At 43.5% G+C, this 26,822-nt stretch overlaps 1 protein-coding gene across 6 annotated transcripts in view; it reads left to right on the forward strand.

Moving 5' to 3' along the window:
* Positions 1-26,822, forward strand: part of GTF2I (general transcription factor IIi) — a 1,956,122-nt gene that overhangs the window by 1,840,936 nt on the left and 88,364 nt on the right. For 5 of the 6 annotated variants that reach the window (XM_044054149.1, XM_044054148.1, XM_044054147.1 and 2 more), the window contains one exon: positions 17,234-17,417. In XM_044054149.1, coding sequence (XP_043910084.1) covers positions 17,234-17,417 — 184 coding nt within the window. Of the gene's footprint in view, positions 1-17,233; positions 17,422-26,822 lie in introns of those variants that run through there. The other variant, XM_044054150.1, reaches the window with a different exon arrangement.

Below are 26,822 nucleotides of genomic sequence, written 5' to 3' on the forward strand. Positions count from 1 at the left end.
AGTCGGCCCAAGTTCCAAAGTCTTGGTCCGGCATCAGTTGCTGTCGCCTCTTCTCTGACGTCAGTGCACCAGGGGTATAAAAGATGCAACCGACACCATTTTCTTCGGTCTTTCTTGCAAGGTGCCCAAAGCAAAAGCAGTTCGCAAGTGCCAGTCGGCCAACTCCTGAGATTTTCGATATTGAGTTTCAGAACCAAAGTCTTCAATAAAGCTAAGTACCCTGTTGGGGAAACTTTTTCTTGTTCCAGACCGATGTCAGTAAAAGTTAATAATTGTATCTCTTGTGGGATGCAAATACATCATAAGGACTTTCACTCTTACTGTATTCCTTGCCTAGGCCCTGACCACGACGTTACCAGTTGTCGGTTTTGTGCTAGATTCAATAAACACACTATTAAACGTCAGTTTGATTTTGCTTTACATTATTTTGGCTGAAGGTTTAATTACATAATGCCGTCAGAACAACCGACGACTGGAATTTATAAAAAACGCAAAGACAAAGAAAAGGACAGGCATCCGAGGTCCAAAACTGACGACAAAGCCTCTTCTAGGGCAGTTCTCAGTGAGGCGCTTTTGCAGCCCCTGACACCCGCTACCTCAGAGCCACAGGCCATATCCGACAGACACGTGGAGACACTGAGGCCTGTGGAAACGCAAAGTATTGGGCTTACGGAAACTATCTCCTCAGATGGGTCTAGAGCCACTGAGCAGGCATCGGCTTCTGAGGTTGTTTTCAGACCTTCACAGCTTACAGTTAAGCCCACTACAGCAGCTAAGGCAAAGTTAAAAACACCATTAAAGACAAAGAAACAAGTACAGCATTCTACTGAAAAGTCATCCATGCCAAAGAAACAGATGCTTAAAATGGCCGAAGACCTAATTACTTTAATCAGGGGTTCCCATCCCCCTCCTGACAAAAGGCCTAGGCAAGACACTGACTATGATTCCTCTGACCAGGTTTCTATTTCCTGATTCCTCTTCTGATCAGGGATATTCTCTCCCTCCCTATGAGGATTCTGATGCAGAAGAGTCTATACCTTCAGCCTCTCCGCCTGAGGATTATTCTTGTGGGGAATCCCTGCACACCATGAGGGAGCATTTCCATTTGGAGAGCCAGGATTATTCAGAATCCAAGAAAAGGCTCAGAGACTTTCTTTTATTGCCCCAGCACAGGCCCCTGGCTATTCCCCCTGTGCTTGATATTGTTGATGATGTTTTCTCTGAATCCAGTTTGACACCTGATTCTTTACCCCCCTGCACCAGTCAAGCCAGACAGGTACTACAGGGTCCCTGACTCTCATAAATTTCTTTACAAAAACCCTGCTGCAGATCCAGAAACAATTTCTAAGGTCCTAAAGGGGTTAAGGCTTCCACTGCTAAAAATCCTGTTCCCTCGGATAGGGATTCCAGAGCTCTGGACAGATGGGGGAAAAAGGTTTACACTTCTGCTACTTTAGCTGTAAGGGCTTTAAACTGCCAGTTTCACATGCTTAAATATCAACAGTACCTCATGTCATTGTTAAAGCAGAAAATGGTTTCAATCTCGAAGTCCTGACAGTAAGGAAATGCAGGATTTATTGCATGCAGCTGAACAAGTGGGAAAACATACTTTACAATGTGGTTTTGATTTATTGGAGGCTTCTTGTAGAGCCACAGTTACAGGCTCTGTTATTCGAAGGCATGCTTGGTTGAAAGAATAAAGTTTACCTGACCATGTTAAAGTAAAATTATTGGATGCTCCACTACAGCTTGATACTTTGTTTGGTATTAAGGCAGAAGAGGTGTTAACGAAAATGGAGGATAAAGCAAAATCAATGCAGACAGTAAAGCATTTCTTACAGGTTCAACCACCTAGGTTTAGCAGAAACTGGCCTTCAAAAAATTGGTCCTTTCCAGTGTCAGACAGGCCACAAAGAGGCAGATACAGACACCCAAGAGGCAGATCTCAGCCCCAAGGCTCCTCTAGACCTAAACAATGGGGTGCTTCAGCCCCCAAAGGAGGGGAAGACAAATCACAACCTTATAGGAAACAGTCCCAATGACTTCCCTCTACAGATGCTAAGCACTTACCTTTTGGCAGCACCCCTAGGGGTAAAGCTAGGACTTTTCTCAAAAAATTGGCACATAATCACCCAGGACAAATGAGTACTGAATATTGTTTCTCACTGTTACAGGTTCCACTTTCACACACTTCCAGAATCAAGAGGTATGCCAGACCTGCCACAAAACCAATGGGCAGAGGCGCAAAAACAAATTGCTGCTTTCATGGACTTGGGAGATATTCAAAGAGTACCACAGCAAGAACAGGGGCAAGGATTTTACTCAAGATTTTTCTTAGTACCCAGAAAGGACAAAGCCTGGAGACCAATACTGGACCTGTCAATCCTAAATACTTTCCTGGATGTTCCAAAATTCAAAATGTTAACACTACAGCAGCTTCTACCCATGTTGGGCAAGAAGGTTTGGCTAGTTACTTTGGACCTCAAGGAGGCATACCTGCATGTCCCAGTCAGGCAAACTTGCAGAAGATACCTCAGATTCATAGCAGGCTCAATGCATTACCAATTCTCTGCACTGCCCTTTGGCTTATCTACTGCGCCCAGGGTCTTCACAAAATGCCTGGCACCAGTAATTGCATTTTACAGACACAAAGGAATTCAAATATATCCCTACTTGGACGACTGCCTTTTTTAAGCAGAAAGCAAGGACATTCTACTAAAGCATCTGGCATTGTAGAACGATTACTAATTTGCCTAGGGTACACAGTAAACGAAAAGAAATCAAAACTAGTGCCCTCTCAAGAGATAATATTCCTGGGTGCAAGCTTAAATACAACTGCCCAGATGGCTTATCTCAGGCCAGACAAACAAAGGCAACTGACTCAATACTTTCAACTGATGGCAACAAAGACCCAGCTCCCTGCAAGAAAAATTCTGCAGGCCCTGGGCTTCATGGCGTCCTGCATTCTACTAATTCCATATGCAAGACTGCATATGAGGAAACTACAATGGTATCTAAAAAGTGTTTGGACTCAACATTGTCACAGCCTGGAGACAATTATAACTTTAATTCCCTGCCTACAACAGGAGTTTTGATGGTGGTCCCAGGCCTGTCACCACAACAAGGGACAGCCTTTCACCTTACCCACAGCCAGGCAGACAATAACAACGGATGCATCGGATTATGCCGGGGGGCACATATGGCAGGAAAATGTATTCAGGGCACATGGCCCAAGGAACAGATGCATCTTCACATCAATCAGAAAGAGATGCTAGCTGTACAGAATGCCCTGACAGCTTTCAAGGACCTAGTACATCCTGGACAACTATTAATAAAGACGAACAATACCACAGTTATGTGGTACATAAACAAGCAAGGGGGCACACATTCCTACCCCTTATGCAGGCAAGCCATGACCTTGTGGAACACAGCACTAACCTACCAGATACATCTGCAGGCACAATTCCTGCCAGGAACAAAAAATACACTGGCAGACGATCTAAGCAGAAATCTCATGGACCCTCACTAATGGAAACTAAATCTACAGGTGTACAGCATGATAACAAGGAAATAGGGACGCCCAGACATAAATCTTTTTGCCTCCCCTCACAACTGCCAACTACAGAAATTCTGCACAAGAACATATCACTCTCAAGCATGGAAAGTGGATGCTCTGTCATTCAGCTGGAAAGCCCTGACAGTCTATGCCTTCCCTCCAATGCCTCTTCTTACCAAGGTGCTCCTAAAAGGCAGACAAGAAAGGCCAACAATGATCCTGATTGCCCCAGACTGGCCACGCCAGCACTGGTACCCAGTCCTAAAGTCCTTTTCTCAGGGCCCAGCTTGGCCTTTACCTCAAATTCCTAATTTTTTGACTCAACAAAACAATCAGATTCTGCACAGTCACCTCAGAACCTTAAATCTGGCAGCATGGCAGATAATGTAGCCACTCAGACTGCGCCTCTCTCTAAAGCTGTTATGGATGTCATTTTAGAAGCCAGGAGGCCCAGCACTAGGAAATCTTATGCAGAAAAATGGAAGAGATTCTGTGCTTGGAACCAGGCACAAGGGCTCGAACCTCTTGTTCCAAATATACCTCAGATTTTACAATACCTAACTGAGATGCTGGACAAAGGCCCATCTTTCTCATCAATTGAAATCCATGCCTCTGCCATTTCAGCTAATTACAATACGGAACCTCCTATTTTTTCACATCCTCTACTAAGACAGTACCTCAGAGGGGCAAAAAACATAAGACCCCCAAGGAGAGCACCAGTACCAATTTGGGATCTCAATTTTGTTTTAGAAAAACTCACACTGCCTCCTTTTAATCTGCGGTGGTGGTGCTGCTTGTCGCCTCACAGTAAGACGCTGTCCAGTTTGATTCTCTGCTAGAGTGTCTTCTGTATGGAGACATGCGTGAATGGGCGTACCTTCATTGAAGGTTGTGCTTCAGGGCTGGTAACTCAGCACGTAAAAATCAACTACCAATCATTAGCGGACCGGAGTTCCACTGTGGCGACCCCTAACCGGGAAAAGCCGAAAGACACAACAACAGCACTGCCTCCTTTTGAACCAGCCAGCACAGCTGATATAAAATTCTTATCATGGAAAACTGCTCTGCTCCTAGCAATTACTTCAGCAAGAAGAGTATCAGAATTTCAGGTATTAATGGCTGTGGAACCTTTCATCATTTTTCACCAGGACAGGGTTTCTCTCAGGACAAACCCAACATTCATGCCAAAAGTAGTTTCCAATGTGGCCCTGAACCACACCATTCATTTACCAACTTTCTACCCAAATCCCCAGAATAAAGGGGAGAGACTTCTGCACGCTTTGGATATACACAGACAGCTACGATTCTACTTGGACAAAACAAAAGCTTTCAGAAAAACTGAGCAACTGTTTGTAGCCTATGCTGCAGGATCACAAGGAAAGCCTATCACAAAGCAGACAATTTCTAAATGGATGGGACACTGCATCCGCTTCTGTTATGCACAACATGGCAAATCGGTGCCTAAGGTCATTAGGCCACATTCTACCAGAGCAGCAGCCTTTCTCAGAGGAGTACCAACCAAAGACATTTTAGAAGCTGCAACCTGGAGCTCAGTGCACACTTTTACCAAGCACTACCACTTGCCTCTCTACTCTAAATCCAGAGCAGGCTTTGCTATTGCAGTCCTGCAGGGCCTGGTAGCCTCTCCAAATCCAATTTAGACCCAGCCGCCCAACCTCAGCTTTGGGATTCTACCCAAGTGTAATGACTGCAACAGTGAAACACGAACATAGTACAGTTGTGTACCTACCATAAATGTAGATGTTCGAGTGTATTCACTGTTGCAGTCCAGGTTACCCACCCACCGTCCCCCTTTTCATTGCTGGGACTTCTTTGTACTTCTCAACTCTATACAACCTATTTGGTGTATTTGCTTGTAGATGAAGGAAATGTTCATATCAGTACATGCATGCTTTTTGGCATAATTTTATTTTTCCAGCCTTCCTATCTGGGGGCACCTGACATCTGGGGCAAGAAAAACTGAAGAAAATGGCGTCTGTTGCATCTTTTATACCCGTGGTGCACTGACGTCAGGGAAGAGGCGACAGCAACCGACGCCGGACCAAGACTTTGGAACTGGGGCCGACTGCGGGTAGCCTGCCGGTGGATAACCCAAGTGTAATGACTGCAACAGTGAATACACTCGAACATCTACATTTATGGTAGGTACACAACTCTACTTTTCTGTTTCTTACTATTACATTACATCAGCCTACTTAACCTAGGTGTGTTCTCTAAGTGCTGCATCGTAATACCCCATTACTTCTACCTCAGGATTACTATCAGTTTCCTTCCAGGTCTTAAATATGGGTATAGGAGCCTGTACACTTACCATTTGTTGTGTATTTGCTTTGTCCTCCACGTTTTCTGCTTTCCTGTCAGATTATCCACCTACCCTCCTAAGTATTAATTACATTCATTAGTCATGTGATCCCTTTATGAAAAAATTATCATTGCATCACCCATTGTCTGTTTACCCTTTACATGGTCCATTTCTTTTATAGGACACTTCCTGATGCTTAGTTTTTTTTCTTCTTCTCCCTCTCTGTCACCTGTTCTTTTTGCTTTCTTCCTGAATCCCTACTTTTCCCAATTTCCTACCAGTTCTGAGCTGTGTGGTGAAATAAGTCCCATATTTCCTGCTTCCCTTGAGAATGCTGTGCACATATCTCCCTGCTTTTTTCAAGTTATTGCAGTAGATTCCTACTAAATGTACCCCAGTTCATTCCTAAAACTGGGTTGAACTTGCACCATAAACATATTGCTTTCAATTTATTGGTGTTCTTGTGATCTTGTGTTATTCATTTGAAGCATCTCGCTTCTTATTTTTATAGTTTGCAAGTCCTGCTGTCACCCTTCTCAGATTGCATATGTGTCTTTAGAAACTTCCCTTTGCTCTTCCTTACTCAGTGATTTCCTGTACTCTGCCTACCACGTGTGTGTGGTGTTTCTGCTGTAGTGTGATCCCTCCGTATGGGTGGTGATGGGCTTTATACTTTTGTGTTTCACTTGGATACTTCTGAAGTTTGCATCACATTTTATTTTCTCAAGAATAGTCACTGTTGATGCCTTACTGTAGTTCCTCCTGCATCTGTGTCTACCTAATGGAATTAACGAATACATACGAGACACCTTGCCCTCTAAAGTCTTACCTTTTAGACTTATTGACCCACCTTGACCACTCAGCTGCGTTTGCTTTGACTTTTTTTAACTTTATTCTCAAAAGGGCTTTCCTTTTCATTTGTTTTCTTACTGGAATCTTTCCAGCCTTTTCAGCTATTTCTTTATACATATTCCCTTAGAGTTCAGAGATTTCTTTAAATATACACTCCATGTCTTTCTTCTCACCCTGACTGAAACGTCCGTCTGTCCCTTTTTGCCTAGTTCATCTAATTCTTCTTCCATTCTCATCTTAGAGGGATGTTAGTCTGGAGTTACTGCCTCCCTTCCTTCTTGGCTCAGTTTTATCCTGCATGTGACCTCTTTCTACTACTCTCACTTTGTTTTTTCTTTTCTTTTTACTGACTCCTTTTGATTGCCTAATTGGAGGGGCTCCACTCTGATCTTCATTTACTTGTCCATCCTCATCTCTGACCTACTAATGTTGATCATTTGCTCCTTTGGTTTGTAGATGGTCACGTTCATGACTTCCCCTGGCACTTGAAACAGCTGATAGCTAGTAGAAACTGATATAGCTGGTCCATTGTAATTCCTTTTCTTCTCAGATAACCACAATTCAGCTGCCTAACAGATCGATCTCTGTAGTTATCAAGTATGGGTTTAAGCAGCATTTCATGAGGCAATAATATTTGATCTGAAGTTGTTTTCATTTGATCTTTAACCTGTAGGAGTTGGATCCGGCACAGATCCTAGTCTGCCGTATACTCCAGCATCAGATCCGAAATCCAAGCTCCTCCCCTACTCATGATGCCCCGCTGTCCCTCCTTCCCCCAGATCTCATTTGCCGCTCATTTCAAACAGCACGGGTTGCAGTTATTTCCAGGCTTCTCCAAGGTTTTTTTCAGTAGTTGTAAGTTTTTCTTGGGTCTTACCTTCCTTTTCCTGCTTCTAACTACCCTTTTTCTACTGCCTTTCTTACCCTGCTACTTCTCTATCTTCTCTCTAATTTCTTTTTCTTTTTTTGAGAGAGTGTGTGTGTGTGTGTGTGTGTGTGTGTGTGTGTGTGTGTGTGTGTGTGTGTGTGTGTGTGTGTACGCGCAACTGGATTTTTTTCTTGTCCCTATGGCCGAGACTCCAAAGCCGGGGTTCAAGAAGTGTATGGAGTGTGGGCATAAGATTCCTCCATCTGATGCCCACACTCTGTGTGTGATGTGTTTTGGGGTTTCCCCATTTAGATTCCTCCTGCTCAATTTGTGCGGGCTTCAACCCCCACACACTTTTCAACAGGAGTAATGAGCTCATTTTGAAGGGCCTACTTCCACCACCCACCGAAGCCTGTTGTTCCGTCTCCCCAGTGTCTGGGACTCAAACTCCTGCCAAGATGTCCAGAGATGGAGAGAGGGCCAGACACAAGGAGCAGGATCGGGTGAGGAAGAAATCTCCTGAGCGGTCTTTCTCAGCAGAACCACTCAAGTCTAGGCCCAAGCTTGCCCATGGTTCTCCTTGGCTCTGGTCCCCTCACTTCTCCCCTGAGCTGGAGAGTTCTTGGCCTAGGTCTCCTGCCTCGGCCTCCCCTCAGCATCATTGCCAGCCGGGGTTGGTGGCTTCCTCTGTTTGGTCCACTTGGACCCTGTTTGAAGCCAAGGTGGACAGGATGATGTTGAAGTTTCTTTGGGCCCAGATTCACCTGGGAGTCTTGCCTTCTCCATCCCTGTCCGGAGCCGCAAGCACACATTTTGGTTTCCTCCCGATATCTCCTACTTCGATCTGCCCTTCTGTTTCAGAGTCTTTGTGTCCGAGGTTTCTGAGAGATGAGGCATCAGTGCCGGTCATCCCTTGCATCTCTACACCGACAGTTACCTTGAGCGGTTCAGCTCCAGTGTTGTCGGAGCAGACTGACTCTCGGAGCAGTAGCTTGAGTGTTGGTTCCGAAGGGCTGGCGTTAACTGCAAGGATTTCTGAGTTGTCCCTTCCTCTTGAGGCTGGTGTCAGCTGCGAGGATTTCAGAGTGGTCCCTTCCCCTCGGGGCTTCAGAGCCGAGAAACTCTGCTCCAACTCCTCCTCGACGCCAGGAGCAGCGGCCCAGCAGGATCCAACATAGACATTGTCTGCTCCAGCTTCGCTGTCTTCTGGGGTCTGCTCGCCTTCAACATTCGAGGTGGTGGAGAGGGTTCCCTTGGTTCTTTCAAGAGCCTTGCCACTTTCATCCTCAGATTCTGCCCTGGCTCCTCCTGTTTGTGCCGTATTCTTCTGTCCTGCCCCCACAGGGACAGCCTTTTGCCAGACTGCCCAGGAGGTTGCTCTTCAGAAAGCTTCCGAATCCTCCCCAGAGTTTCCCCCTGAAGAGGCTTCTCAGAAGCATATGTGCAAGAGGAGGCGCTTAAACTCCCTACTGGAGTTTCTCACTGATGGTACAGACTTGGATGAAGGGGAGGGTTCCCCTCGGTCACCCCCTGATGATGTCTCATTTGGGGACATCATGTAAATCCTACACCAGAGAGACAGGTGGTCTACCCTCAAGCCCAACCCCGACAAGTCTGTATTCGTGGAGGTGTTTGGCACAGGACCTTCTACTTCTTGAGTGTCCCCCTGCTGATCCCTTGGTGGGTCTGGTTTCCAAAAGGGCATGGAAGGAACCGGACATGGTTGAGCCCATCCGTAAGCGCCCAGACACTGTTCTCAGTGCTCCATTGGACAGGCACCATTGGTCATAGGGTTCCCCAGTTGATGCCATGGTGGTTGTGGTGGCCACCAAGAAGGAGCTGACCCAGGAGAGCTCTTTGGTCCATCCTTCAGACGGAGTCTAGAGCAGTGGCCCACTTTGGAAGTGGGCGTATGCTTCGGTCACCTTTGCTCTGCTTGCACTGAATTATTTGTTCCATGTTATCAGACTGCAGAGTTTACCTGGTTAAGGAGGTCGCTGAGTCTGCCCTGGGGTCCATGTCGGTAGAGGAGAAGAAGGTTTTCTCCTCCTGCATGGCCACCCTAATTGCTCCTCCCACATGGCCACCCTAACTGCTGTTTCTAAGATGTCCATGAGGTTGCTTTCTCTTAGAACCGAGGGTGCCTCTAGGGCTGCCGGGATGGGCATTGCCATTAGGCGGCACTTCTGACTCCGGCTTTGTGCTTTTTTAGAATCTTTCAAGGTGTCATTCACAAACACCCCCTTTGATGGTTCACCTTTGGCAAAACTGTTCATGACACACTGACCCAGAAAGAGAAAGATGAGAAGACCTTGTCTGCCATCAGGATTTGCTTCTCTACTCTGCAAAGATCTTTTTCAAGGAATCCGCATGGGGTTAAGAACATGTGGTTTAGGAAGTCTCAGGTTTTTTTCCAGGATGCTCAGGGTCCGTCTTCCCCCAGGGGCAGAGGGGGAAGTGATAGATGCCACCCTCATGGCAGAGGGGGGCCTGAAGAACCAGGGGTCTCACGATTCGTTCTTGGACAGACCCTTTCAGCAATCCTGAGGAATTTGCCGGACTACTCATCTTTGGAGACAGTCGGGGGCATCTATCTCTGCACCCAACAGCTTGGGAAAGTCCATCATGAATGATCATTGGGTGCTGCATATCATATCCAGAGGTTACTCCATCCCTTTTCTACATCCTCCCTCTCCGGCGAAACACCTCGCGGACATTCCACCTATTCAACAAGAGGAGGCAGCTGTAGAAATTGACAGGCTGCTCGAAAAGCGAGTTATCCAGCCCGTTCCCCCCAGACTAATCTGGATTAGGCATTTATTCCATGTACTTTTTGGTGCCAGAGAAAATGGGAGACTTAAGACCCTTCCTGGATCTCTCTACCCTGAACCCATCCATTGTCCAGACAAAGTTCCGGATGGTCACTCTGCAGTCCATTCTGCCTTTTCTGCAGATGAACGACTGGATGTGCTCGGTGGTCGTTCAGGATGCATACTATCATATCAAGTTGAGCAGATGTTCCAGACAGTTCCTCCTCTTCCAGCTAGGAGCCAATCATTTTCAGTTCAGAGTGCTCCCCTTTGGACTCGCCACTGCCCCTCGGGTCTTTACCAAAGTGATAGCGGTAGTGGCGGCTCAACTGCGGCTGCACAGGTTTCAGCTCTTCCCCTACCTGAATGATTGGCTCCTTTCTGTTCCCTCCAGGCATTGACTGATTTAGGCCAGGGATTGTCTTGACCACCTAGCCCCTTCCCTGGGCGTCACAGTAAATCTTGCCAAGTCGAACCTGGTACCTGTTTAGGTGTTGGACTTCACAGGTGCTTGGTTGGATGCGATACAGGGCAGGGTGTTTTTGCCTCCAGACAGTTTGTCACTTCAGCATCACATAAATTCTATCCTTCAGACCCAGCTTCCCCCAGCAAGTATGTTTTTTCAGGCGTTGGGGTCCATGGCAGCCACAGTCGCCATCTTACCAACTGCATACCTTCACATGCGGATTCTTCAGTGGGCCTTAGCAGTTCAATGGTCCCTTCTCGACCTTCCACTGTTGTATCTGGTCCGGCTGCCCCGAGTTTCCTGGGGCTATCTTCAGTGGTGGCTTCAGTCCCCGGACCTGCTTCTGGGCCGCACATTTGTTCTTCCTTTCCCCTTGATCACTGTGATGATGGACACATACCTGCTCTGGTGGGGGGGGGGGTGTCATTGCATGGGACGAACGGTCCAAGACATGTGGTCTTCCCTGAAGATCAGTCTGCATATCAGTGTCCTGGAGATAAGGGCAGTGATTTTGGCTTTGCAAGCTTTCAATGCCTTTCTTCATACCAGGATGATTGCCATCCAGACGGACAACATGTCAGTAGTCTGGTACATCAACAAACAGGGGGGAACCAGGTCTCATCCCTTTTGCCACAAGGCCATGAAATTGTGGGAGTGAGCGATCTCTTCTGACCATTTTCTGGTAGCAGTGCACATTCTGAGGAAGTCCAATATTGTAGCGGACAGCCTCAGCAGATCTATTCTGATGCCTTACAAGTGGTCTCTGAATTTGTCAGTAGCGTACATGATCTTCCAAAAGTGGGGCCATCCTTGCAATCTCTTCTTCTCTCCTTCCAACATGAAGTGCAGTGAGTATTTCGCTCTGATCCCCCCTGCCAGGGGAGTCACCCAGAGAAACCCTAGTTCATGCTTGGCCCTCCAGTATACTTCATGCTTATCTTCCTCTTCCTCTGATCCCCAAGTTTATTCAGAAAGCACAACGGTTTGGGAGCTCAGTAACCCGCATTGCCCCATTCTAGCCTCGTCAAGTTTGGTTCCTCACTCTGAGGTCTCATCTAGTGTGTTCTCCCTGAAGCCTGGATCCAGTTCTGGATTTGATCATTCACCCGTCAGGGGTCCTTACCTGGATTTGGTCAGCCTGAAGCTCACTGATTGGCTGCTCCAGTTTTCCTGATGGCCAGGACTCCCGGGCTGTCTTCTCCTGTCAAAAAGATTTTGATTGAGGCTCATAAGGCTTCTACCAGGAACATGTATTCCAGCAAGTGAAAACATTTTTCGATCTGGGCTTCTCAGCATGATCTGGATCCTTTTACAGCTCCAGTCCCTGCCATTTTCGGTTTTCTAGCCTATGTTTTTAATAATGTGGCTAGTTCTTCTACTATTAAAGTTCAGTTGGCACCAATTTCTAGTTTCCATGTGGGTGAGAATTCAAGTTTCCTTGACTTCATCCAAGCTCTACAAGGGCTTTTTGAAGGGTACCTTTCTTCAGCCGCTTAACAAGGACCCCGTGCCTCCTTGGGGTCTAACTTTGGTTTTACAGGCCTTGGTTTCTCTTCCGTTTGAAGCAGCTGCCACTTTTTGATTTACAATTCTTGTCTTGGAAGACTGCCTTTTTGGTGGCTATTACCTCAGTCAAGAGGGTTTCTGAACTACAGGCATTATCTATCAAGCCCTCTTATTTGGTCTTTCATAAAGACAGAGTGTCTGGTCGAACTAATCTGTCCTCCTTACCGAAGGTGGCTTCTGAAGTAAACATTAACCAGGTTATTAATTTTCCAGTTTTCTTCCCAAATTACCAGAACAAAGGAGAATACAATTTACACTTACCTGATGTTCGCAGGCAGCTGTTTTTTTATTTGCCTAGAACCAAAAGTTTGAGAAAGTTAGATCAACTTTGAGTCCATCTCTAAGCCTCATCTGGGAAATCCTGTTTCTAAGATTACTCTTCCTCATTGGATTTCTGAGTGTATTTCTATGGCCTTTTGTGCTTTAGTGCACTACAAGTCAGTCAACAGGTTCTGTCTGAGCGCATTCCACCAGATCAGTATCTACTTCTGCGGCGTTTTGGTCCACGGGCACTATTGACTGTATCTGTTCTGCTGCTATCTAGTCCTCTTCACATACCTTTATTTCCCATTACAAACTGGATATTCTTTCCAGGAGAAAGGCATCTTTTGGCTCAACTGTGCTCCAGAACATGCTTCCATGAGGGCCTCCCAAGGTTATTGTAGCTAGTGACTCTGTCCCACAGGTTGAAGATCAAATGAAAACAACTTCAGATAAAGAAGTTATGTACTTAGCATAGCGTTCATCTGAGTTGTTGCTCTTCATTTGTTTTCAGTTGTCCTTCCCCCTACCCTTTTTGGCTGTGTAGTGGACTGGACAGAGGCAGCCGTAGGTGGCATCTTGGCTAGAGCTGTGTCTGTGTGTGCCAATGCCTTTTTTGGTCAGGGATGTAATGTTTTTATGCTGTAAGGGGTTGGTGCTGTTCTGCAACAAACTCAATCTGTGAGGGGAGGAGGGAGAGTGGGGCATTATGGGTAGGGGAGGAGCTTGCATTTTGGATCCAATGCTGCAGTATACGGCCAAGTCAGATCAGAGTCCCACACGTTGAAGACAAATGAAAAGCATCAACTCAGATGTCACATTATGATAAGTACATAACTTCTTTTTTTCCTTAGCTGTAATTAACTTTTTTTCAAGTATCCATGTGGGTACCAAGGAAATGCCTTGCTTTTCTGCCTTTAGAATTTTTCTTCTGCATGTTGTAGCTGCAGTCAGTAGATGCATCTGTTCTAGTGGGACATTTAAAGTCTTCACAGTTTTATGTTGAAATAGTTCAGTATCTACCACCAGGCCTGCGATGACCACACACCATAGATTGATTCTATGGGATCTGTTCATTATGGTCAGTGTTTTACTTCATATACCTTATTTCAGCCTTTTTGGGGTTATTTTTATTCAAAAATGTTGTCAGCAGTCAGTCTGTACAGTTAAGTTTTTGCATAAATCTCAGATGTGTGCATTTTACACTTTTTGTGTCTGTTGACCGGCCACCATTAGCTTTAACTTGGTGCCTTTGGTCACCCTTTTTAGCAAGTCTACGATCTGCCATTTTCCAACTTGCTTTTACTACCCTCATTGGGTTCTGACCCTTTGAACAGTGACATTTTCTTTGGAGTTTGTAGTCACTCTTCCTTTAAATTTTCTCCTACTGAATTGGAGTACAAAGATTATGGTGCTGTCTGTGAGGAAGTCCAAATGCTTGCACAATCCCACGCATGTACGGAATGGTGCACAGGCCAAAAAACTGAATGCTACAAACGAAAAAAAGCCAGCAACCTCTGTCAGCTTTCCAACAATAAGCTTTAATATCACATATACATGATATTATAATTGACACATCCAAGTACTGGAATTAGTGTAAAGCATACCAGTTTCGGCTCTAAGCCTTCATCACTGCAGTAGAACAATATCACGTAGCAAAATTTAAATAGTTTCCTGAACACTTATTGGCCATCACAACTGCTCATTAAGTCCTGGTGCAAGTAAGCCCCCTAGTCTTATAATCCACATTTGTTCCTTACGATTTAACAATGAATGTCATCCCACTTTATTACTTGTTTTTGAAACAAACTCTATAACAGTAAACATAAATCGTGCTGAAACATGTTTTAAAGTATGTTTATATAAATCATTTGTGGATTTTCCACACTGAATTTCACTCAAATGTTCAGGCATTCTTAGTTTAAAAGGACACTGTGTTTGCCCAACATAAAATGTTGAGCAATAACAAGTTGCGAGATATATCACCCAGTCTATATTACAATTATTAAAAAAATATTACCAAAATGTCAAATATTATAGAACTATTTTTCAAAGTGAAACATTTATCCTTATTAACAAATCTACAACGTTACAATGTCCGCAAAGATAATAGCCCACTGACCTTTGTCCATCTAAGCTGGACTATTTCTCTTCATCTGTATAGTAAACCTTTTTATAATGATTAAACCAGCCAGCCATGGTTTTCCCTTTTCTGTAAGAAATGAGGCATTTTGAAGGTATAATTTCTTTTAAGTCCATCATCCGTCAGCAGAATATCCCAATGTTTATGTATTAAATTCCTAATAAATGTTGTATTATCCCCAAAATTAGTAATAAATGTGATAGGTTACTTAGCATTCTTTTTCGTTTGTGAGGAATACAGGCCACACCTCTCTCATCTCATAAAGGTATACAGTTGTTATAAAGCTTGCTTATATCTGGCTTCACATGAATACCCTTGCGTAACATTCCCAAGTAAATTACCAAATATGGAATGCTGGCAAAATCTCATTAGTTTGAACAGAAATATATCAACATTAGCCCAAAAAAATCAACAAACTTGTATGCAGTGCATGGCGACAATTGACACAACACCCCCAACCCTATATAAAAATGTGGAAATGGGGGTTGATAAGTACACTGTACATTTCTCCACCAAAATGCTTACGTATACATTGCTCAAAATATGAATTAACATGCTAGCATATGAAGTCCAAGCTGTGCCTTAGTGCACTACAAGTCAGTCAAACATCATTACACATTTTAGCCCTAACCATCTTGTTTCGCTGCCTTGTGTATTTTTTCATCCAGACAAGCCTGAACTCATAAATAACTTACAAGGAAACGCCAACAAAATAAATTGTACCAATGCTTACCACTAAGAAAGTTTTTCAGGAATTGTTTGACACTTACAGTTCCCAGATCAAATACATAACTCCATAGCAAGGTCATAGTTGCTATTTTAGAAAGCAGAATTAACAGTCAGGGCTGCCAGCAGAATAACTGAGCCATTGAGACACGCAAGAATTTATGTAAACAACATAGCCACAACAGGATTAGAAGAGTTATGGATCCCTCACAGAATTAACAGTTTCCAGGACCTTAGTGTAAATGAGCAGAATTAATAAAAGTCAGGAAACCCAAAGCAGGACTGTTACACTCTTTCTAGTATGAACTAAATCAAGGGTTCCAACCAAATGTATTAGCAGAGTCGGTGTTTCCCAGCAAAATTGGTTCAGAGGTTCTACTTTGTGCCATTGTTATAAATAGCATGAAAAGATGTGGTTGTGGTGTAATATTTAAAGTTGAAATACAGGATTTAACATGGAGCACCTTCCAAGATGAGCCCTAGGTTTGGGCTACTGCCTCCACCAATCAGAATTTGGCATTATTTTTGCAAGTTCCTATTCTGAAGGATGGAAAAACACCTGTGACATTTCCCAGAATTGCTCATTAGCTACATAGGTGTGCTCAGCCCCCTTGGTCTGCACTTCAGATCTCAGTACTTACTGTCATTGGTAAAGTTTCTGCATTCATGTGCCCTCTATCTTTGGAGGCTGAATTAACATTTATCTTCTGTCTTCTTTTGGCATTAGCTATGAAGTCATAGAGGGTAGCTTATTGGAAGATTGGCAGGAAAGATCCTCCCTTTGTTTGCTTGTTAGGTTTTGCTTTGGCCTGCCCTCATCAGAAATAAGTCTATGGTTTCCACTGCTTTCTGGACCTAGTGGAAACAGGAATTATCCTCAAGTTGTGAGGATTCTAACCCATGCCAGTCCTCCTTTAGATGGGAGGGTCTCAACTCCTCAGGGTATATTATCCTTAACCTCCACCTGAGAGTGTATCCTAAATGTTTACACTCCCCTCCCATCCCCAGCCCTGTTCAGCCTTATTGAGCTGAATATCCCCTTAGATTGGGGGTGGGGGTTATTTGGACCTGATGCTTCATTTCCTGGGGCTTCCCTTTGAAACTTCAGATTAAAAGGATGGATTGATGAATGGATGAAGGTGACTAGCTCTGACAGTGACCGCAGTGTGGCTGTAGGTGGTGAGGGATGGTGACTATCACCTGTAAGGCATATGACTGCATTGTTCCTGTTATTCCTGGTGGGGGCAGTCCCACAGGAAATTCATGAAAGAAGAAAATTTTGCCTTACTGAGGACACCTGGATATATCAGTACCTTTCGTGGCTACCTGCTAATAGTAGTCTCTCTTGAAACACACTTGGGCTGAACTAGCATCATGTGACACCATATTAAATGTGTTTGTCTAATATTAGTTTAAGTATTTTGCCTGAGGAATATAAAGTGAGCATATGCATTAATAACAGAGGTGTGTTGCATTGTATTTTTATACTGTATAAACAGCATTTTTCATTATAGGTGGCTGATTCTGACAGAGACTGTTTTGCATTATTTGTTTTTATTGTGGTTTCAGGATTTATTCTGATGTATACTTTTGACAAAATTAATTCACATTTAAAAAGGACACTTTTGGTACGAGTATAATTGTTATTTTTTTATTTAATAGGTGAAGCTCTTGGTGCAGATTTTCCAGTTAAGGTTCCATACAGAAAGATCACCCTCAACCCTGGCTGTGTAGTTGTTGATGGCATGCCTCCTGGAGTTCCATTTAAAGCTCCTAGTTATTTAGAAGCCACTTCCATGAAAAAGATTCTAGATTCAGCAGATTTTATCAAATTCACTGTTCTCAGGTAAGTGAGGAAAGCTATGGTAGAAGAGACAAGCACATCTCCTGGTATCTAGTGTGCATCTCATAGCAACAAGAGGCATCTCTTGTACAATCACAAGGGTGCTACTTCATATAGGAAGGAATGCTGCCTGTTACAGATTGGCATAAACTTTCCCTTCTAAGATGAACAAAAGAACTGCCTCTAGCTGAACTGTGATATATCCTAGAAAGACAGCTGTGTTACTGTAACTGTAAAGGCTGTTGTCATTGTTCATGTATCACATTTATTGTAAGTTTAGAAGGAGTTTTCTCTTTTGTATATGTTGGACGATATATTATTTTACTCGCTGTTAACTGATAGTTCAGTATAAATAAAAGTATAAGAAAATGTATAAGAATATGCTTATGAATGCCAAAATTGCAATTGTTACACCAGCATCCACACCACAACCAACAGTATACATACCATTTTTTTTTTGTGATTGGAGAATGTTGACCAAGACATGAGTGTTTTCTGTACCTGTTGGTATTACATGGCAGTACATTCTTCGTAGTACTACTGTCTTATTACTGCTTAAATAAAAATCTGTTCTGTAATTAGACCCCACAGTATTGTGCCCCCCAGAGAAGTTGGCTACCTTTTGAGTGCAATGTTCGATGCAACCCTTTCCTTTATCTTGTGGCAGGCAGTATAGTTAGTGTCTTCCAAAATTGACTGTTTTCTTATAGCTAGCAGTCCAGTTTCATAGCATGCCTTGTAATGTTTTGTTATTTTACTGTACATCTTATGATGACATGACACAGTGACACAGCTGTTAGCGTTGCTATGTTACAGTGCTTGGTTCTCCAGTTTGGTTCATGGCTGGAGTACCTTCTGTGCAAAATCTGAATACTTCCCTTTGTCTTAATGTCCCCCCACCCCAGATGCTTCACTTTCCTCCTGCATCCTAAAAAGTGTTGCAAGACAATTGGCATTCCTGCCTGTCAGGTTCTATGCTCTGAACTGACTGTTCAAAAAAAGTAGACCAGCATCCTGTCTATGATTGATTTGTCTGCCTTGTACCCACTGAGAGCTGTAGTGGAGTTTTAGCTACATCATATCATTTAACTGGTAATGGCAAATGAATGAATGAGAATGAATGATTGTCTTATAATGCAGAGTGCAGTAATGTGGAGCAGCATTTTTTCCTAGTAGAGTCAAATGAGATGCATTGTAAAATATTTCTCATTTACTATGGAGTCTTGGAACTGTGACGGTATCAGCTATTAAATTTCTTTTATGAAGTGATGTCCTGATTCCATGTGCAAAAAATGTGAATAAGGGGTTGTAGATAGATGGATAGATTGGACAAGACCAAAGGCTGAAATTCCCAAGATAAAGTGGTAGATCATTTTTGGATGCTAGGTCAGCAAGACAAAACTGTAGGTTTGTAGGTGTATACTAGGCTAACAACTACTGGGGATTGTCCAAGCCAAGCCGTGCAACACGAATGTCTCCCACTTGTTATTTTGCTTTCGAGGTTATTTTAAGGGCATAAATGGTTAGGTAAGGCATGATTTAACTACTGCATTTGTCTATCAGTAACATAGGTGTCAGACAAAGGGTGAATGTCCAGTTTCCCATGCATTGGTCCAGTAGATCCTGAAATGGGTTTAGAGAAGGGCTTTGCTTCATATGGATGGGAAGCGGTTCCAGAGGTTAGGTATTCTGAGACACATCCTGTCCCTTCAACATGTCGTGTTTATATTGTAAGCAGAATTTAAGTTCTTGGATGTAGTAGTTCTGAAGCTGTTAATTTTGCAGATATGCAAAAGGTCCATCAGAGTGGGGTCGAAGGTTGCCTTGTATGCCATCATAGATCACCTCTCAACAGTCTGTAGGGAACAGAGACAGGGCTTTGAGATGATCTGCATAAGACATTTTGTTTACACCCTGTATTCTTTCTGTGATGAACCTCTATGTTGCATGTGCCTGGTCCAGTTCATTCCAAAGGGGATGTTGCACTCAATAATAAGTCTAATGAAGGCTGAATAAAGTGCTATGATGATACCCCTACTGATAAGTTGAGTGGCATAGAATAAGTTTCTTACTACCTTCGATACATGGTGGTCAAAAGCCAGGTTACTACCTACATGTGTCTCCAATTCCCTGACTACTGAGTCTACTCTTAAATGCATTTTTTGATGAGGTAGTTTGCCAGGGGCAGCGAGTTTCCCAAAAGGTACTATTATGCATTTCTTGCACTGAGTTTTAAGCCATGGCTTTGGCACATTATCTGTCTGTGTTAGATCATCCTGCAAGATTTTTAAGGAGATTCCATGACTGCTCTTAGTTTGCAGTCATCTGCCAACTTGGTCAGCCAGAGGCCCTTGACTTCTGAGAAGTAGATACAGAAGAGGAGTAGACCTAGCATGGAATCCTTAGGGGGCTTCACCTGTGACAGGCCTCTTAGTGGAGGTGGTCTCCCCAATCCTAACTTCTTGATTCCTATCTGTGACACAGTTGGCTGTCCAGCTTGTTATGTAGGTGTTTATGCATAATTCCATTAACAATGCCCAAGTGGGGTATTGTATCAGATACTTTGGCCAGATCAAGGTAGGCAGTATGCACAATCCACTGACTTGTTGACCTTTTAAAACAAGTCCAGCAGGTGTAATAGGCATCACTTGCCCTTGACGAAACCAAACTGGGTTTGGTCCAGTCCTTGAAAGTTTTCTTTGCCATTATTAATCATTTTCTTAATAATTCTTTCCAAGGCTTTGTAGCTGAGTCCAGGCTAATAGGTCTGTAGTTTCCTGGATCCATTGTTGGTACACCCTTGTGCAGAAAGATAACCATTGCACTCCATTCAGGTGACACAAAGCCTGTTTGCCAACTCTGGTTGAAAAGTGATTCCAGTTTCCCTGATGGATCATATTTCAGACTGTTTAGGAAGCATCCCATGATATTGTCGGGGCCCACTGAGGCAGTGTTTTTGGCCTTAGAGAGTGTATTTATGACCTACTCTGTATTGATAATTGGTGAGGTTATGTTTGATGGTATGGGGGGGGGGGGGGTGAAGTTGGAGCAGAATTTATCAAACAATAGATTTACTTTATCTTCCGGCTCTGAGAATGTGACTTCCTTTACAACCAGATCACCATACCATTGTGTGTTGCCTTTAAGGTTTTGGAGATAGTTAAAGAAGGCCTCATGGTGGCCCTTGGCCTGGAAAGCTATCTCACCCTCAAAATTAGTTTGTTGGTCTAAATTTTTATCTTCGTTGTCTGTTCAGGTTGAAAAGAGAGTTTTATCATCTTGAGTGTTGCACTTTCTAAGATTAGCTGCAACTTTTTCCTTAGCTTGTACAACCAGTTTAATATTTGATTCCACCAGGGTCGCTTGTTTGTTGAGTTTGATTTAGGCTTACTTCTGCTAGGTGCAGCAGCCTCTATAGAACTATAGACATGGTTGTAAATTGTTTTTGTGAACAGTTCCGCATAGGCTGCTGAGTTGTCTGAGTTTGAAGGGACTTAAAATTTTGACAGATTATCACTTAATAAGTAGTACTTTGCCTTGGAATAATTCCTAACTTTTACAGTGTTTACTGGGGTTACAGAATTAATTTTTATCTCAAAGGAGACAGCTTTATAGTCTGACCTCACTAGAGAGAACACAATACTTTGGGGTGAGTAGCATTCTGCCATATTTCTAGATACCAGGTCCAATATGTTTGCACCTGTAGTTGGATGTATGCACTTGCGTGTTCTAGGGTGTTTTTGCTAAAGTCCAGGAATCTCTGTGCCTAGAAATTTAGGGTCATGTAGGATTCCTAGTCTAAATCACCCATAAGTATGGTATTCAGTTGAAAGGTGAGTGTAAACACTAGATCTGAGTATGAGCTGTGGATTTCCTGGGTCATGGAGGGTGACCTGTGTCTTGCTAGGGTATGGTATGGGACCTTGTCAGTGGTAATTTGTATGTGGAGAACTCCATTGTGTCATCCTGTTTAACCAAATTTGAGGTATGCTTGTTATTTATGTAGATCGAGAAACCACCACCTTTGATCCTTGCATGTGCAGTTGTTGGTTTAACTGTATGGAAGGCACTGAAGCCTTGTACCACAGGTGCACTGTCAGTGGCTTTACACTATATCTCGGTAACTGCATGGATGTCTGCATCCTCTGAGGTGAGGAGAGCTTGGAGGGAGTGACTCCTGGAATTGAGCAGTAATACCTTTAGACTACATTGGATAGATTTTACTGTGATGGAAGATTTGTCAATTTGGCATTGCCTAAAGGTGTTCAATAGGAGGAGGACAGTGTTTTCATCAGTATTTAAAAACCTAGAGGGGAGAGGTGTAGACCATCCTTGGCAAAGCAGCATCGTCTGTTGACCATAGAATGACACCATAAATGAAAATGATGAAATATGTAACTGTTTAATGAAGCGCTTTTCATCATCAAAAATACAGTACATGCCAATCATGTATGGCATTCTACGTAGGTAAAACGGAACGCAGGTTCCGTGATAGAGTCTATGAACACATATATGCTTTGGATAGAAATAAGCTTGACAATGCACTGGCTAAACATTCCCATTCAACTGGGGGGCATACATTTAAGTTTAAAGCTATTGACCAGATTCAGATTGATATTCGAGGTGGACATAAGGGACTACTTCTAGAGGAACGTGAATTGATCTGGCAGCTAAGGCTGAATGCCTTTTGCAACCCAGGTTTGAACGAAGCATGTAACATTGCTTGTCTTCTTAAGCTGAAGAGTTTGAACAGATGAAATCATTATAATAACAAAATCTGTCTTGGTTGTTAGTGGGTATTATTTATTACAATACTTAGTATTTCTGTTGTCATCTTTATTCTCATTTGCACTTTCTCATTAACCATCCAATTTTAGTTTAAACGGATGTTACATTTTTATGTGCTGACAAGGTTTGCTACTATTGTTATGGCATTAACTTGTTAAATAGAAACATCAAACTTACTTTTTAAGAAGACAACACTTCATTGTGTTGTCGCTTTAATCTTAGTGGTGATGTATAAAACTTTTGTTGGTTGATTGGTTTACCAGTATCATGTGATGTTTTAACAAAGTTTTTAAAAAAAGTGATTTGTAACTTGGATGGTATCTGAAGAAGTTACTGTATTTTTGGGGATGAAAAGCGCTTCATTAAACAGTTACATATTCCATCATTTTCTTTGGGCTTGTGGTCAACTCGTTTGGATTTCTAGATATCAAGTCTGAAGTGCTCCATACTTCTGAAAAATTGTTTCCAATGTAGTATCATGATTTATTTCTTCAATATTTTATTTTGTGGCAAGCCGGTTTCATTGTTACAGATGGTTAAAGCCCCATCTGCACCCCAGATGACCCTGGTACAGTTAGTGGTCCAGGATCTGAATAATGTGGCAAAGGGAGAGAGGGGAGTAATGAAGCAAAATGTGCTCTACTGTTTAAGGGGGAATGTATGGTGCATATATCTGGGGAGCACTACCAATCATAAAATCTGCACTTGAGATGGGTGAACCCAGTATTTTATTTTGTGGCTAGTCAGTTTCATTTTTACAGATGGTTAAAGTCCTGTCTGCACCCCAGGTGACACTGGTACAGTTAGTGGTCCAGTATCTGAAGGATATGGCGAAGGGAGAGAGGGGAGTAATGAAGCAACACGTGCTGTACTGTTTAAGGGGGAATGTATGGTGCCTATGTTTGGGGAGTACCACCTAACACAGAATCTGCAGTTGAGACTGGTGACCTAATGAGAGCACTTGCCTTTAGAGGTTAGGGGCTTTCTGATGGATAACATCATTTCTAAAGGTGAGTGGCATGCCTTCACTGAGGTGCAGCTTTTGCCAAACCCTGTAACATACTACAGGGCATTCTCATTGAGGGCTACAGCATATGCTCAGTGGGTGTTAGGACTTAAAGCACAAAAACCCATCCCAAAGTGGATAGCAGCTGTACTTCCACTGCAGAGAAGAAAGCTCACTGTTACCACTTTAACCTGTTAAAAAATTCTCGCTCAAAATGTATAACATTATCTAATACTATGCACATAAAATCAATAAGTAAATTAATTTCACCTGACCTTAAAGTCCAAAGTAATCAAATTATCATGGAAAATGTTCAAACATTCTTTCCTCGGTATGCAAGTAAACAAGTTGGTTACATTGTTAAAAAAACACTTGCACCTCTATCTCATAAATCAGCTTTAAATATATGTAAAAAATATCCCAGGAATCCTTTAATAAGCAAGCTTTACTAAAAAAAAATAAAACTGGTTGGATAGTCAATCAATATGTACCACTAATGGATATTTTCTTGATTCCTACCTTTATTGACTGATGCTGACATCAGTGCCCGCCTATCAGACTTCTTCCTTGCTCCAGCCACAAAAAGAAGACAATTTCTAGACAGTCTTTGCCATTTCATCAGGCTGCTTCTTTGCCTCAGTTACAGATGCTTTACTCATCTTTGTCCATTTCTTGTTCCACAGACCAATTTTCGTCTTCCTTGGTTTCCTCTGGTGTACCTTCAACACCTTCAACCACATTGGACTTGGTGGGGGGGGGGTTAGACACTTTCCTTATGGCAGTTGAAGTGACCTGTGCAGACACGGAAGAATCCCTGTTGTCTGTCTTGGGGAAGGACCAAGGAGTGCTTTACTGCCTAGACAAACTAAGATGCTTGCCCCCAGGGTTATGTCCCTAACATGAGTCAGACTGCTTCTATGTATGTTCCTGTCAAATGTTTCACTTTCTGCTTCTTTTTATCTTCTCCTGTCTCTCCGTTACTCTAAATAGGGAAGATTTGTTGGGCTTAGTGCAGGGCTTGGTTCAGGCTCTTTGCCTTTTACATTCTGGATCTACTGTTAAGAGAAAAATGAATTCTTCAGTTTCTGAAGTTTACCAGTGTGATAAACAAGAAATAGATTTGGATGGAACAGATTCAGATGTTCTTCATCTCACATTGCTGCAGTCCTTACATATGGGTAGTCCGCTGTCCTCGGTCGGCCCGAATACCAAAGTATTAGGCTGACGTCGGTCAAGGCGCTTAAGACTGACATCAGGACGTCAGGGTACAAATGCGCATGACCGACGTCATATCCTCAGTCTTTTTTGCCGCATGGTCCGATGCAGAAGCAGCGTTGCAAGTGCCGTTCGGCGTTCTGAAATTTTTCGAGTTCGGAGTTTCAGACCGAATCAAAGTTGGCTAAGTACCCCGTTGGGGAATATTTTGTTTTTTTCTTGCCTCAGTGTTTTACCAGATGTCAGAAAAAGTAAATAACTGTATTTCTTGTGAGAAACAGATACCGCATAGGGACTATCATTCTTTGTGTATTCCTTGTTTGGGGCCTGAGCACGACGTTGTTGGGTGTCGCTTTTGTGCTAGGTTCAATAAGCGCACTATTAAGCGAAGGTTAGATTGTGCTAGGCTGGTCTTCGGGAAGCGGTGCAATTATAATATGCCGTCGGATACTCCGGCGCCCGCTTCTTCGAAGAAGCGCAAAGACAAAGCAGTTAAACCCAGGCAAGATGAGTCGTCCGTTCTGGACGCCGGTTCTTTAGAGGCATCAGTGGAACCGGTGGTTCCGACGGAGGCTTCTCTGGAGTCCCAGGGGGAGACTTTGATGTTGCAGGATGTGGCCTCTCAGGAGGCAGGTCAGGCTGAAGGGGCTTCTCAGGTTACTGTTCTCCCCTCCCTTCCTAGGGTGGTTAGGCCCTCTCCTTCTGTTTCCAAGCCTTCTCCCAGAGGCAGACCAGGTTTAGCTTCTGTTGGTTTCACTCCTAGTTCAGCAGGGTCTGTGCCCAAGAAGCACATGCTTAAAATGGCAGAAGATTTGATTACTCTGATTAGAGGTTCTTTGCCCCCTCCTGATAAGAGGCCTAGGGTGGAGCCAGAGTTGGGGAGTTTTGAGCAGGCTTCGGATGTTTCAGAGTCTTCGGCTGAAGACTTGCAGGAGTACTCTCCTTATTCTGATTCTGATGCAGATGATTCGACTCCTTCTGCTTCTCCTCCAGAGGATTTTTCATTTTCAGAGACTCTTCATTCCATGAGGGAACATTTTAAGTGGGAAGGTCAGGACTTCTCTGATCCCAGGAAAAGGCTTAGGGATTTTTTGCTTTTACCCCAGCATAGGCCCTTGGCTATACCCCCTGTTCTGGATGTTGTGGAAGATGTGTTTGCAGAGGCTTCACTTAATCCTGATTCTCTGCCTCCTGCCCCTGTTAAACCGGATAGGTATTACAGGGTGCCTGTGGCTCATAAATATCTTTATAAGAGTCCTAGGGCGGACCCAGAAACTGTTAGTCAGGGACCTAAGGGTGTCAAGGCCTCTGTTGTGAAAAATCCGGTTCCTCCAGATAAAGAGGCCAGAGCTTTGGATAGGTGGGGTAAGAAAGTCTATACATCTTCTACCTTAGCTATGAGGGCTTTGAATTGCCAGTTTCATATGTTGAAATATCAAAACTATCTGCTTTCTCAATTGAAGTCTAAGGTGGATGCTCTGGCGGAAGGCATTGAATGTAAAGACTTACAAGATTTGGTGCATGTCTCTGAACAGGTGGGTAAGCATTCTTTACAATGTGGTTTTGATGCTGTACAGGCCTCGTCTAGGGTGGCTGCCACTGGTTCAGTTCTTCGCAGGCACGCCTGGCTGAGGGGTCAGAATTTATCTGACCATGTTAAGACAAGGATTTTGGATGCTCCTTTACAGTCTGATGTGTTGTTTGGTTCACCTGTGGAGTCAGTCTTGAAGAAAATGGAAGACAAGGCTAAGTCTATGCAGGCTGTTAAAGATTTTTTGCAAGTTCAGCCTCCAAAGTTTAGTAGGAATTGGCCTGCTAAGGGGTGGACGTATCCCTCTTATGATTCCCAGTCTAGGGGTAGATCTAGACGTGGTAGGGGCAGAGCTCAGAGTTCTTTCAGACCTAGAACAGGGAGTTCACCTGCACAATCTTCGGGTGAGGGCAGGGGCCAGTCCTTTCGTAAACAGGCCCAATGACCTACCTTTTCAGCTGCCAGATCCTTCTTGCCTGGCAGCACCTTTGGGAGGAAGGCTGGCACTCTTCAAGGAAAATTGGAATTTGATTACCCAAGACAAATGGGTATTGGATATCATTCACCAAGGTTACAAGTTTTATTTCCATACCTTGCCTCCTTTCAAAGGCATGCCGGACGTTCCTCCTCAGCAAAGACTAGAGGCTCACAAACAAATTTCTCTGCTACTTCAAATAAGGGCCATACAACCGGTCCCTCTGCCAGAAGTGGGCCTAGGATTTTATTCTCGCCTGTTCCTAGTACCAAAGAAACGGAACACGTGGAGACCAATTTTGGATTTATCCATCCTCAACACATATCTGGACATTCCCAAGTTCAAAATGCTGACATTACAACAGCTTTTACCTCTGCTGGGCAAAGATCACTG

The sequence above is a fragment of the Protopterus annectens genome, chromosome 13.part0 (assembly GCF_019279795.1).
Source record: "Protopterus annectens isolate FY-2018-M chromosome 13.part0, PAN1.0, whole genome shotgun sequence".
Lineage (NCBI taxonomy): Eukaryota > Metazoa > Chordata > Ceratodontiformes > Protopteridae > Protopterus > Protopterus annectens.